Source organism: Misgurnus anguillicaudatus, chromosome 16 (genome assembly GCF_027580225.2).
Source record: "Misgurnus anguillicaudatus chromosome 16, ASM2758022v2, whole genome shotgun sequence".
NCBI lineage: Eukaryota > Metazoa > Chordata > Actinopteri > Cypriniformes > Cobitidae > Misgurnus > Misgurnus anguillicaudatus.
Genome location: NC_073352.2, coordinates 31,923,371 through 31,938,421, shown reverse-complemented (window position 1 = coordinate 31,938,421; position 15,051 = coordinate 31,923,371). Strand labels below are relative to the sequence as shown.

The 15,051-nt window shown below is 39.3% G+C and overlaps 1 protein-coding gene across 1 annotated transcript in view; it reads left to right on the top strand.

Moving 5' to 3' along the window:
* Positions 1 to 3,114: 3,114 nt before the first annotated feature.
* cplx1 (complexin 1) overlaps positions 3,115 to 15,051 on the top strand; it is a 61,832-nt gene continuing 49,895 nt past the window's right edge. Inside the window, exons 1-2 of the mRNA XM_055177658.2 lie at positions 3,115 to 3,524; positions 4,360 to 4,473. Coding sequence (XP_055033633.1) covers positions 4,443 to 4,473 — 31 coding nt within the window. The 5' untranslated portion in view covers positions 3,115 to 3,524; positions 4,360 to 4,442. The remainder of the gene's footprint in view (positions 3,525 to 4,359; positions 4,474 to 15,051) is intronic.

Below are 15,051 nucleotides of genomic sequence, written 5' to 3'. Positions count from 1 at the left end.
AGTATTACTCATATTGTCCTGATAATAAATGAATCCATTGTTATTTTTTTATTATATGTCAGTGCGATCTGTGCTGGTAGTTGAAATAATGTGAAAAGGGAAAAATAAACAAAAAATGCATTCGTTAAAAATATTTGCCTTAGTCAGTACTATCAAAATTGACAACCTGTTTTAAATAAAATCTAGCAAATATTGGACTTTTATTTCCTCACACAAGTCTGCTATAATAAAATAGGAGATGCACAAGCCATCATCATTTAATCACTGATAAAAATGGTCAGTTTGGATAGGAAAAATAATATCACAACTTTCAAATGCCATCTATTTTAAATCAGAATAATCTAACAAATGGAGACAACAAGAAATCATAAACTGCAAAGTGTGACAAGCAGTTTTGATAATGCGCATTTCACCCCATTTAACATTTTAATGTGCTTAGATTAAAATTAGGGAGATGGGGCAAACACAAATAAACATGCAAATGTTTGAATAAATTTAAGGATTCAGGGTTTCATCATGCGTTAATAAATTAACATTGACATCCTCCATTGATAACTTCACCACTAAAAAAGTAATAATCGCCATATTGCATGCTTACAGTACTGCCATGGAAAAAGTGAAGTATTTAGGCAACGTTTAGTGTTGCTTGTGTGGGCGACAACGTTGATTGAGGCTGAACGCTCCTTCACCGCTGTTTGTAACGGCGTGGTGGGAGGCGAAATGTCTCAAAATGTCAACTTCAAAATTCCCAGGGAATCTGACACCCACTGCAGTCTGTAATCCAGGTTATTACCAGGCTTCACTCCCCCATATGTGAATCATTTCCTCTACTGGCATCAGTACAAACGGTTGATTTGAATGCAGTGCTTTATAAAATATTACGGTACACAGGGCAGAAAGGATGATCCAGTCCATGAATCACTGCATGACCCTCTAGGCACCTATATTGTGCTGAAATGCCATTTTGTGCCTGTGGTGTTCCAGAATATTTTTAGTGTCAATCTCAAAACAAGTAGATTTAAAAACACGTCCACCTACTTAGCACTTGACACACTTTATTTGCATACACAAACAAAATTAGATAAACAAAAGCATTTTCTTTGTTACTCGTGCCATCACAGTACAAAGGAAGCAGTGACTGATCTACCAGTCAATGCTTTTTTTAAAACCCTTTTAGCCTAGATGAAGCTAATTTTACTAGCTGCACGCCTTCATACACGCCCACAGCGGATCCACAATTTATTTACCGGTTGTTTGATACATAATGTGACCAAAATTAGTAAGTATTATCCGAAAATCAGCACCACCACCAATCTGATCCATATGGTTTTTTCATGCAAAATCCTCCTATACTCCTTAAAACCGTCTATGTCATAGAAGAACCATTTTTGGTTCCTCGAAGAACCATTTAGTTAAAGGTTCTTAAAAAAGCACATTTCTTTAAGATCAAGGTAAAGGTAAATGCAGATAAATGTACACTGCTTGTGTATGAGTATCACCACAAAGGGTTGTACATACACTCACCTTGAGGCGGATGGGCTACAACAGTAGAAGACCCCACCGGGTACCACTCATCTCCACTACTAATAGGAAAAAAGAGGCTACGATTTGCTCACCAAAATTGGTCAGTTAAAGACTGAAAAAATGTTGCCTGGTCTGATGAGTCTCAATTTCTGTTGAGACATTCAGATGGTAGAGTAAACAGAATGAGAACATGGATCCATCATGACTTGTTACCACTGTGCAGGCTGGTGGTGGTGGTGTAAATGGTGTGGGGGATGTTTTCTTGGCACACTTTAGGCCCCTTAGGGCCAATTGGGCATTGTTTAAATGCCACAGCTTACCTAAGCATTGTTTCTGACCATGTCCATTCCTTTATGACCACCATGTACTCATCCTCTGATGGCTACTTCCAGCAGGATAATGCACCATGTCACAAAGCTCGAATCATTTCAAATTGGTTTCTTGAACATGACAATGAGTTCACTGTACTAAAATGGCCCCCACAGTCACCAGATCTCAACCCAATAGAGCATCTTTGGGATGTGGTGGAAAGGGAGCTTCATGCCCTGGATGTGCATCCCACAAATCTCCATCAACTGCAAGATGCTATCCTATCAATATGGGCCAACATTTCTAAAGAATGCTTTCAGCACCTTGTTGAATCAATGCCATGTAGAATTAAGGCAGTTCTGAAGGCGAAAGGGGGTCAAACACAGTATTAGTATGGTGTTCCTAATAATCCTTTAGGTGAGTGTACACACCAACAGTGTACATTTAGCAATGGTGATTTTGCCGTGTTCTTCAGTAGTTAAATGCTCTTTATGGAATCATTCATCAACCTTTTCACTTCGGCCCCCTAGTTGACAATATTTGATTTTTTTCCCAATTTATTCACTACTAAAATGACCAAAAAAGAAACATCTTGATTTATGCTTATTTTAGCTTATTTTAATGCTTGTTTTGTCCAATTTTGTAATAATTTTAAGTCATCTTGAGGCCCCCTTGGAAATCTGCCGAGGCCCCTTGGTTGGGAAAGACTTTTCTATGGCATCATGAAGTTTCATCCTTTCATTTTAAGAGAGTAAAAAAAGTTGGGCAAAATACAGACAAACCCAACTGTTGGGTAAGATTGATTGGTGATGGACATTTTTATGTCACCGATCAATTTTAGATATTCCTGATCCTAACAAGCACATATAAAGCAAACTCTTTCATGTCAGACTTTTGCTAAAATCTTGTTTTTTTGGTCAGAATAAGTCTCAGTCTAGAGTACACTTCTTGCTTTAAGTCAAGTTAATCGGTGTATACTGAAAAGTACTCATATATGTGGGTTTCTCTAAAGATCCCATAACTTCACTCAAGAGAATTAGCATGCAAATCGAAAGCCTACGAGCAGCTGTAGCATTTCACCACCATCACGCTTAGGGGGTAAACACATTGGCCACACTTTCCGAGCTCGTGCATGGTTGGGAAGGGCGTGCATAGTCGCATCAACAGTCTTATTCCTTAAAAAAAAAAAACAAGGTCGAATCGAGGTGATCGGAGCTTATGTGACCTTCCATGCATGTCCCACTTGCATGCGACAAGACCCCAGTCTACGGACCCGCTTAAAATAATCTCATATCCCAACTGGAATATTGCCGGGATCGCAAAATCACATGCGTAGTAGTAAAACAACATAGCATCATAACACAACCACGATCGCGTTGGAGAGAGTCGCACCGCGTACTGGCGAAAAGGAAAGCTGCGATGCGTTAATAATTGATCGCCGTGAACGTGGGACGTTTCAGATGGGAGCTTTCCATGTGATCCAGCGCGTGGCTTTATGAGAGCAGCTGCAGTCCCCTTCATAGACACACACTCACTGCCTCTCTGTGCACCAGAAACAAGGACGTCCTTCTTTTGCCTAGAAACCGGAGATGTTAGAAACGAGCATTTAAATCCTCGCTGCATCCGTACTGCCGAAGTTTCATTTCTGGGGAGTTAATCTGCTTTTTAAGAGCACTGAAATCGCCATACAGGTAATTTTACCCTTTTTGTCTTTGTGGAAAGCGAGCGGTTTGTGCGCGTTTGGCGCGGGATGGAGCGGGAGCTGTCCGCGAGCAATGGTGCTGAAATCGCGCGAACGAGGAAGTGGTTTTGCTTTCGACACGTAGCGGGAACGGGAGTAAATACTAAGGAAGGTTGGCGATGCACATGATATGTGTGCCATTAGATAGTGAGAGATCGGCAACAGACAAAATGAATCGAGACCTGCAATGCCAAAGTGAATTCATTCATCAGCAAACGTTTGTTTATGGAGTAAAAGCAAGGACCCGAGCTCGCGTATGGGACTGATGGGGATGGAATGAAAGAAAGTTTACGCAAAGATCAAGTGGTCTTTTTACAAATGAATTTATAATTTGAAAATCTAAGATTTTTGGTAAGAGGTTACCTTCCTCAGATGCTACGAAATTATATTTAGGTTGCAGTTTCATGTGTCAATTCCCCTCGAGGTAAACTAATGCTCCCCGCAGATTTACTACCAATATACACAACGCACCCTTGTCCCAGAGACGAAATAGGTGTATAGATTTAATACACCAGTAATGTTGTTTTACTAGTTACGCTGGTACATGTAGGCATTGGCAGGTCACTTATGGTTTTCCACAACTCCACACTTGATAAAAACTGTTTGTAAGATATATGTAAGGTATTGACCTTTACTGTCCTTCATAAGCATGTAGTGAACTAATCGTTATTTATCTCACAGTATTGTGCATTTATTCATTATTGTTGTAACCTGTAGTTTATCTCGAACAATTTAAATAAAAACAAAGTTTTTGCATTTAAGTAATTGTCTGTTTCCCATTTTAGATCTGACGACAAGGGACTACTTGAAAAGCTTAACCTGAATGTAATATTTGGTTGAAGAAGGCAGGAATAAAAAGCCATCAATCATGAATTTTGTTATGAAGCAAGCGTTAGGAGGTAAGTTTCAAATTGTCCCGTTTCTCTAAACATGAGAAGGTGATTCCGGAGACACGCGCACCCGGCATACAGTAATATAAAGTAAGCTACGCACTAGATACTGTGTGATTGTATATCTTTACACATTTAAAGATATAACCAGTCTCTGTATGTCATGGTCTTTGCAAGCGCAAGAGAAATGATATAGGTGTTGCTTATTCATTTATAGTTGGATAACAATTTCAGCATGGCACATTTTTCTAGTCAAACACTAAAGTTTACAACAGCATGCGTCGGAAAAATATCTATTTGCTGGGCTGGTATACGTCTGCTATCGTAGTTTTTGGAGTGCGTTTGCAGAGGTTATCGCGCGCGTCGTAGAGGTCGTGCGTCTCTGCGCATTTCAGGATATGCCGCAGTACAGGCGCGCTGCGTGTTGTTTTTATGAAAACACAATGGGGTCAACCTTTTCCAATTAATTATTAAATATTTTCTGCATGCCATTAAGTCTATAAATATTTGGCATTAGACATCTTAACCATCATTAATCTCATTTGCATTCATAATAAAGACTTTATCCACCTTTCTCTGGGTAGATTTCTGCACTTCAACAGTGAGACTGACAGTCCAGTCTCAAGGGGTGTCACTGGCTCTTGATTGGAGGGTTTGTTCTATAAAAAGATCCCATACGACCTGTTTCATTAACCAGCCACTGGGTAAAGCAGCCCACAGGGGTCCTGCCCTAGTCCACTTGCTTCATCGATAAGGAAAATGAGTGAAATCCACTGAGCTGTGTGGAAAGGGATTTCACCCTCGAAAAGAGAGAGTGGTCCCTGGCCTCACGCAACTTAAATGTGACCTCTTTCTTGGCTTTTCTGAGAACAAAGTGCTTGTCTTAAATAAACTGATCCTAGTTTTGAATTGTTTAGGTTATTCTGTTCTTAAAGATTTAAAAAAAAATTGCATTTGCATTTTAGGGGAAGTTAGCACGATGCTTTCAAAACACAGCAGAGTAGTTGCAGCGTTCAAATTGCACCAATAACATTTACAACACGTAAAGCTGTAGTACAATATTTACTTTTATGCTAATCTCCTGTCTTGCCAAGAACTGTAAACAATGTGTAGCACCTTTATACTTCTTTGGTAAATACTACTCGTGATTCTTGCAGTTATCTTGCAGTATCTTGTGATACCGAGTGGACAGAAGAGGCTGTATGTATTTTCCCCAGAAGCTTTTATTGCATCATTGAGATGCATCCATAAATGCATTACTGTATTGGCTCATTGCGTAACTGCAGCCTGTGGGTTTCCTGTGTGGCTGCAGGCTCCACCGTTGATTGATCCTGTAAATCAAGGAACAGGCAATCTCCATTTGCCAGCAGCCGTTTTGACAGTCACCCTCCCCCCGACAGTTGCGACCCGCATTAGTTCATAACGCTCGGGCGGAGGTGAAAAAATAGGTATGCCTGGCTTTGTAAGAGATTTATAACCAGCAGGTCAGTAGGTGGCGGGAGGGCTAGGCAGTAAAGCTCACGGATGTAAGACTAATCACAGTTACGTGTGTGAAATCTCTTGGGCATTCTTGCGGCATCATAACCCCTCCCTTCAAACACATAGACACACTTGCACACTTTGATACCAATTTCAAATACATTACATTTTCTTTCCTAAGCTAATCTTATTTTCTATTCCCCAAATTAAACCATTACAGTTCTGTATTTTCAGCACATCATTATTTAGTATATTAATTAAGCCATTTCCCAAAGGGACCCCTGCAATTTGGTTATATTGGGTTTTAAGCATATTTGGGGTGGATGGCACAGTTTTGAAAGTTGTTTCTTTCAATAACAAGCATACTTCCAAGGCAGTTCACATAAAAACCCTTTTTACTCCTCTAGTTCTACCCATTCCTATTCCTGACCACCTCTCTCTCTCTCTCTCTCTCTCTCTCTCTCTCTCTCTCTCTCTATTTTATTTTGGGTAAAGCCAGCTCAGCGAAGTGGAAAGAGACTGGTACAGCATACAGTTGGCTTATGGTGTTAATAAGCCATGGGGCATAATCTTCTGCTCGTGCTAGACACACACAAACACAAACATACACGCATAATAAAGGTAAACTATTGCGAATAGTCTCTTAAACAAACTACTATATATTCATATCATGACCTTGCATGTCACAGCAGGGCTCAACATAAAGGACTGCCAGCGTGAGTGATGCTCGGGCCAGTAAACAGTATTGTCACTTGACCGATCGGGACAGTGCTTTGCACTAAGTCACTACAATATGTTTTTTGCCTGTGGCCGTTTGAAATTTCAGAATTAGAGTTTACCTTTAAAATTGCTAATTGTCTTAAAGACACACTATGCAGTTATTTTACCTTAATATAACAGCTTCAAAGTTATTTCGGTGGTAAACAAAGTCATAGTAAGGCGAATCATCCTCCTGTTGAAGCTCGGGGAGGAAGCCGCTACCAAAACCAGCAATGCAAGCTTGAGAGAACCGCCCCTGACAAATCTCGCGAGAATCACGACTTGCTTTACAGCAACGACGTCACACAGGTTAGGTTCGACTTCGTGTGGCACTGCAAGAACCGACCGCCGGATGACGTCAAAGTAACGCGAGAATGATCTGAGACGGCACTTTGATGTCATCCGGCGGTCGGTTCTTGCAGCGCTGCATGAAGTCGATCAAGCCTATAACAACAACTGCACGCGCGAATTTGAGACATGAGGCTAAACTATTTAAAAGTTAAGAAAGTGCGTTCGAAAGAGAGTAGGAAAAGGAAAAGAGAATCTGACCGCGTTAGGAACCGGACAAGAATCCCACTCGGTCAGGGTTTTTTTCTCGTTGGCGTGAGCTAAAAGACAGCACTGGAGGGATGCTGATCTGGCGATCTTGTTGATGGACTAGTAAGTAAATCTCTTATTTGTAAACTTGTTTGCGGTCTATGTTGTATGTTGTTGCGCTTGCTTGTAGTATGTCATGCGATTATCATGACAACAGTTGTCAATATCTCACATAATTATCAGGACATAAATAAGCCTAGAGGTTGTAAATAGTGTAAACATGCACAATATGCAAACTATTATGATAAATAGCAATAATCATGTATAGTGACATTATAACGAACAATGTTATGAGATAATGCAACGTACACAATTAACTTTGTCATAGCATTGTGTAATGTTTAATTGTGATTTAGCTGCAATCATGTTAAAAGATTATAAGCTAGCAAACGCTGTATTTTATGCACTTTAAACTTGGAATAAACTTCTTATTATCCTATTACCATCATCTGTAGTTTAGGAGACTATGCAGTAGCCTAATATTTGTATGAAATGGTGAAACATTACCTGGTCATTATCTTTGGATTACTAGAGTGGGAAATTACGACAGTTGCACGTATTCTCCAGCGACTCTAAAGGTCGCTGTTTGACAAAAACGCCGAATTGCATAGAGCGGCTTTAAAAAATGATAAATAAAATGTATATTTATACAATTATATTTGAATTTTGAATAATAATTTTAAATATGTGACATTTAAATCTTTTTTTGGTGGGGCCAGTGAACATTTTGGAAGGGCAAGTGAAAACTTGAACCACTGGCCCGATGGGGCCAGTATAAAAGATTATTTGTGTTGAGCCCTGCACATGTATAATACATATTTATACATAAAGCATTTTATCAGTGTAAATATTTTTAACCCTATTGAATGCAAAACAGTTTTACATAAAGAGAAAGATTTTACTCAATTTACTTAGAAATAACTAAGCGAATTTTGATAATTATTTCTGATAGTCTCATTTGTGGTACGTGTGGTAAATGAATAGCTCTGCCGCTAAATCAAAGATCATCCATTTTAAAGAAGCGTTCAGACTACCAAGCCCGTGTCCTTAATGAGATCACCTTCACATCAGATTCAGGGCTCTCTTCCAGACCCCCGCAGGGTGTGAGAGCCCTGACTCTGATGTGAAGGTGACAACGGGTCACACATTAACATAATGCAAACGTAAGTCAGCTGAAATTACAGTAAGGTACCTGAAATGCAAATAAAAAACACAACTTAAAAGGCAGTCCATGCAGGACACGTTCAAGATCAGCTTGATTGAATCAAAGTGGAGGTGCATCAAGACTTTTTACTCAGCATCTTAAAATGCTGTGACCATTGCATGATACTGCAAAAAACATATTGCAGCCAACAAAAAACATTAACATTTACCCATCTGGCAGATGCTTTTATCGAAAGCATCGTGCAGTGCATTATACAAGGTAGACATTTTTTTATCAGTATGTGTGTTCCCTAGGTTCAAACCCATGACCTTTTGCACTGCCAATGCAATGATCTACCACTTATATATGTTTCATATTTTCACCAATGCATGCATTATCACAATACACTGACAGTTCCATTTAAATCATGTATCTCAACATATCAACATGCTTTAATAATAATGTTTGTGTAATGAGAAAGCATGAGAATGTCTCACCATGTACCTGCATAAACGAAACCCGGTGACAACACAAAGCCCTGCTTTGCACAGTACAAGAGGTGACGCCTATTGATTTATGTGCTGACCTAGAAACTGATCACTGTAAAAAAAAACATGCAGAACAAAGTTAAAATAACTTGGTTTTGTCAACTTAACCTATTATTTTAGGTTTGGGCTTATTTAAGAAATTGTTTATCTTAAATTTTAAAGTTAAAGTAATATAAAAACATGTGTTGATTTGGCAAAAATGCTGCAATTTTTTTACAGTGCATGTTATCATAGACAGCAGCGCGCTGGGCGGAGATCAATACGCTGACTGGATAAGGCCAGGTGTCAATCCTTCAGCACAGTTAAATGTTAAATCCGCATTACGTGTGGTATGAGAGAAACATTAACATGGGCTTTTAGGAGCTCTTAGAGCTGGGCGCATGGATCCAATGCTTATTAACATTAAACTGTAACTTGATTCTCTAAGGTGTTGGATGTTTTTCAAGAGAATGACGCAGCATATTGAGGTTGGTGGGGAGAGAGAGAGAGAGAGAGAGAGAGAGAGAGAGAGAGAGAGAGAGAGAGAGAGACGTAAACACACAAATAAGTTTGATTTACTATCTAAATAGGCTACCCAGGCTCACAAAATTACGTACATATAGGCACGTTATTTTTTTATTCTTTTTCATAATGCTGTCACGAATTTCTACGTTTTTTTGTGACCGTATCACGAATTTCTGTTTACGTGTCATTGTCACGTAGTGGTTACTCAACTGCTTTTTCCTATTTTCAAACCAGTGTCGCTTTGGTTTACAGTAGGGTTAGATTTGGTGTTTGCATTAGAATGTCACTTTAAGTATTGGTTTATACATTTTTTTCAGGTTTTTTTATATTTTCTAAATTTTAAACATTGTCTGGCATTAGGGTTAGAGTTTTGGTAAGGATATAATTTTATATAAATCTAACCCATGGTCTGTAAAAAAATATTGACGTAGTGTCCGTGACGTCACCCAGTGGTTTGTAAAGATCGTTTTTGAAGCTTAAAGTAGGTGTTGCCTGCTGTCGCCATCTTGGCCACGCATCACCGCGAATCACTCGAAAACCGAAAATGGGTAAAGAGGCGGGACATGGGTGAAGCTGAGGTGACTGATTGCTGAAACCACGCCCGCCTAGCTCGATTCTAGTGACAGAAGTGGCCGTTCATCCCTCACTCAAGTGGCCACGCCCTCAATTATGCAGAACTTTAAAGCTTAATATAATTTAAACTGATGAGTTACAAAAACATTTTTAACATGGTGGTCTATGGGAATTGACTCCCTTTTGGAGCCTCAAGTGGCCAGTCGATGAATTGCAGTTTAAGTCATTTCCGTATTGGCTTTATCAGAGAGATCGGAAGGTTGCCCCTCGATCTAACCCTAAACCGAAGCGATAATGATAAGAAAATAGAAAAAACAGTTGAGTAACCAATACGTTACAATGACATGTAAACAGAAAACAGAAAACGCGTAAATTCGTGACAGTATGCAACCCATTCTCACCCCATGTCGTCAATATTTGACGCACTTGACCATGCGTCAATATGTGACGCGGAGGGTATACCTTTCGCGTCATTTTTTGACGAACTGGGGACTTCAATACTATTACGTCCGTTGCATTCTCTTCTCCTATTTTCTTAACATTTTCGCGTCGGTTTAGGGTTAGATTTACATAATGACATCCCTACCCAAACCTAACTCTAACCCCAACGCCAGGTGACAACTGTCATACCTAACTCTAACCCCAACGCCAGGTGACAACTGTTTAATTTCGCGTAATCTAACCCTAAACCGACGCGAAAATGTTAAGAAAATAGGAAAGAGAATGCAACGGACGTAATAGTATTGAAGTCCCCAGTTCGTCAAAAAATGACGCGAAAGGTATACCCTCCGCGTCACATATTGACGCATGGTCAAGTGCGTCAAATATTGACGACATGGGGTGAGAATGTGTTGCAACATAACAAAAAAGAATAAAAAATTACGTGCCTATAGGTACCTAATTTTGTGAGACTGGGCTGAAATAGGCACTACAATTTATTTGATTTGCCAAAGCTTCATTTTAAATAGGCATCACTAAATGCTGTCAAAATGAGGTTAAAAAGAATTGGTCCAAAAAGGGACAAACCCAGCCTGTTGGAATGTAATTTAACCAATGCTGGGTTGTTTTAACCCATTGTTTTGGGCTCGACCCTTTTTGACCCAGCACTGGATTGAAAATAACCTAGCATTTTTTTAGAGCGTATAACCGTACCAGCACACAGCTACCTGCTTGACTGGCTCGCTTGACTAGCTCACCAGGACAGGATGCAATATGTTCCTTTCTCTCTCCTGTAGGTAATGTAAGAAACAGTAACAGCTGATTCGTTCCTGACCTTTCACCTCCAGAGCTCTCTCTCTCTCTCTCTCTTTATATCTTTCTCTGTTGGTCAATCTTTCGGGTCAGCAGATGAGCACACGGTAGGACGTACGAGCAGGTTTTCAGGCTGCGGGTTTTGGGTTTGAGCTGCAGGGACTACACGTGTGCAATGGCCCTTTCAGTGGCACACAGAGAAAACACCTGCCATTGTGCCACACAGTGCGGCGGTACACTCAAATATGCACAGAACTTGGCATTATGATCCCTACATCTGCAAAATGATTGATTACCATGTTAAAACCTTGTCAACACATTAATTCACAATCAAGTGACCTGAAATTGCCAGGTTACATGCAGTGACACATATGCACACACACTTGTAATGGCACACGTTTGGGCCCCGTCCCCAGAATCACCACAGGTTGAATCTGCTAAGGGTATTCATGTGTGTTAAAAATGAGTCACGATTTTGGACCGGTCGGTTACCTACACGATGTCATGGGGCTCCGTCAGGTCTTTACCGCCAGAACACGACACACAAAAATCAATTTACTGAAATTGTCTTTATTAACACACTACAAAATGATGGGTTATTTAGAAATATTTAGACATTTTGGGCCATTATAAACATCAAATATAAACATTTTGGCGCGTTTTCCGAAAAGGACTTAGACTGAAATACATGTTTGAGCTGCTTTAATTTCAAAACACCTTGCACTTACATATTTCTACATATATTAGTATTGTTTTGTCTCAAGATGCATATAGTTTTTGTAAGGTTTATTTGTAAAAACTACTTAAATGTCCTAAAATAACTAAGGACCAGTCCTGGACGAATCTAAACCCTGTCCGGGAAACCACCCGAGGGTCTTATGTATAGCAAGACTTTATTAAATATGATTTTACTGGTTATTATTATGTTATCAATGTTTAAAGACCCACTAAAGTGCATTGAAATGTGCAACTTTGTAATTTCAAAATTTTATGACCATATAGTTACAATAGATGGACTCCTTCCCCTTTATAAAATTGATTAAAAAATTAAAACGGTTTGTAAGATCAATTTTCTATCATACTGTACTGTGCAGTTATCGATTCGACAGATGGTATTACATCACATGAAAGGCAATGCTCATCAGCAATTACCTGTATGTAATCATTATCATCATCATCACAAACTACTGACATCCTCTTCTTCCTCTTCATTATCAACACTCTCCTCCTCATCCTCACCATCGGCATGGCAACTTCATAGCAGCATTGACTCATTTTGCCCTCTCTCCTCTCATAAACTGAAATTTGATTATCATTAAATTTTTTGCTACTAATGCACCCGACATTCATTTATTATAGCCTTGCCTGAAGAAGAAAAATACTGAAATAAACAACATGATTTAGGATCTACTGATCTGGCATGACGTTGTCCATATAGGCCCATTAAAACAGTTTGACATTTCATTTCTATGATTCATTACAGACGCTTCTACAAGCTGTTAAACTGTTACTTTCAAAACACTGCTGATCTAATGTAAATTCAGTGTCATAGTATAAGTTCAGGGTTAATACCAGCCATAATGTGCTTTAACTGAGCCCAGGGAATAAGTATCATATGTAAAAGACTCTTTATCCTAGTTTAGCTTGAAGCGTGAAGATTCAAATGTATGCTGAACCTTTTCAAAATGGCCTTGTTTAAGATTTGCGATTTAAGACGTCTGACCTAATTCAGGCATGCTCTTTTTTATAGAAATAGATCCAGACACAATAAATTCAGAACATCTTTTGGGAGTAAACAGACTCGAGATAAAACCTCAAAGCGAATGATAAAGTAAAATAAAAATCCTGTCATTTTTCTCTTTAGATTACTTTAACCTAATTTTGTTTCATTTTGAATCAATACAATGACCTTCCCAGCAAACAGAGGAAAGTCCTAAGAACGTTCCCAAAAACCATCATGAAAAATGTCTAGTTTTTAATGTCTTAAGAATGTTTCTTGGTTGTCTGAACGTTGGAGTCACCATTATGGTGATCAGTGTTTGATTTAGTTGTTTAAAACATTGTGTGACCATTAACACAAAACGTTTGAAAATAATAGAATGCTACATTTCTCTAACGTTTAGACAACAAAGAAATGTTCTTAAAACATTAAAAAACTGGACATTTTTCATGTTGGCAGAATGTTTGGGGGAATGTTGGAAACGTTCAAGGAACTTTCTTGGAACTTTCTTTGTTAGCTGGGTTGATATTGCCTCAGCCCTGTTTTATCATCTACACTAAAGGAAAATCATATGTCTTTCCAATGTGGACCATAAATGGAGAACTTTCCCTTATGAAAATTAACCATGGTTTTACTACAGTTAAAAAAACTACTGTAGTAAAACCATGGTAACCACAAAATAACAATGGTTTTGACAACCATGGTTTTCAAAAACCATAGTTAAACCGTGGTTAGTGTAGTAAAACCATGCTTTTGCTCATAGTAATCAATACACCAAAAACCATGGTTACTACACTTTTACCACATTAAAACCATGGTTAATTTTCGTAAGGGTTAGAGCATTTATGATATGTTTTATAATGTTTTATAATCCCCAGTCCTCATACTGTAATTTGATGCTAATTTGAGAGTTTACTAAATTTCTTCTTACGTGCTTTGCAGACGAAAGCATAATACATGCTGTTTTGAAACCACATGAAGGTTATAAACAATGATAGAACTTTTATATTAAGGTAAATTACTCGTTTAACAACCTTAAAGTGCACGTAAAGTAATAAATAAAAAACCTGCTAAGCAAAATCTTGGAAAAACAGGCAGGATCCTTTGCTTTAAACACTGGGGGCGTGTCCGCTGTCGCCGCTTAAACCACACCCACTCGTGTTAAGCCTGTTTTCTCTTTCTTTTTTTTATAATTTTTTGGGCAATTTTTGCCTTTTTTATTGATAGTAAGTAATGGAGAGGCGACAGGAAAGTACAGGGTGACGAGAAGGGTATGGGATCGGCAAAGGACCTCGAGCCGGGATTCGAACTCGGGTCGCCGGAAGTGCGTTTGCACCATATGTTGGAGCACTGTCCACTACACCATCGGCTCCGACGTTTTCTCTTTCTTAACTTTCAAACGCCGCTACAACCTGAATGGATGCTCACGATTATATCAGGAGCGTGGCCATGCTTGGTGGCTCCAGTGCATCATCGAGCCACCGTTTTATCCCCGCCCAAATAATCCTGAACACAGGAGTGTGGAAAAACTACTTAATGGTGTAACTCGTTGTACCGTGTTTCAGCAACACATTTATAACATTTATAATGTGTTTAGAAAGATTTCTCTTAAATGACGTAACACTTTAATGTCCTCATTGCGGTGGAACCTCGGCAAGTAAAAAATAGTTTTTCGACGTCAGCAGTTAGATAACCTTGACGTGCCATGCTTTGGCGGTTGGGTCCGAGCTGCTATCCGGTATCCCTGTGAGAGAACTTCACCGCTTGCTGGCACAGGGCAGAGGTCTTTTGGCCGATATGCTGCCTGCCCTTGACCACTTTCCAAAATAGCGGTCACGGACCAGCAGGAACCCCTGGCAACCTTTCTGTCCCCAACAGAGTTGATCCTATAGCGCACCTGACAAAGCGAGAACTGTTCCCATTTCACGGTCGACCGTCGTCTCTCCGCCTTAAAAAGATGCTAGCGGTCATCAGTTATGACTTCACAGACTGGTGTGGAAGTTCATTAAACA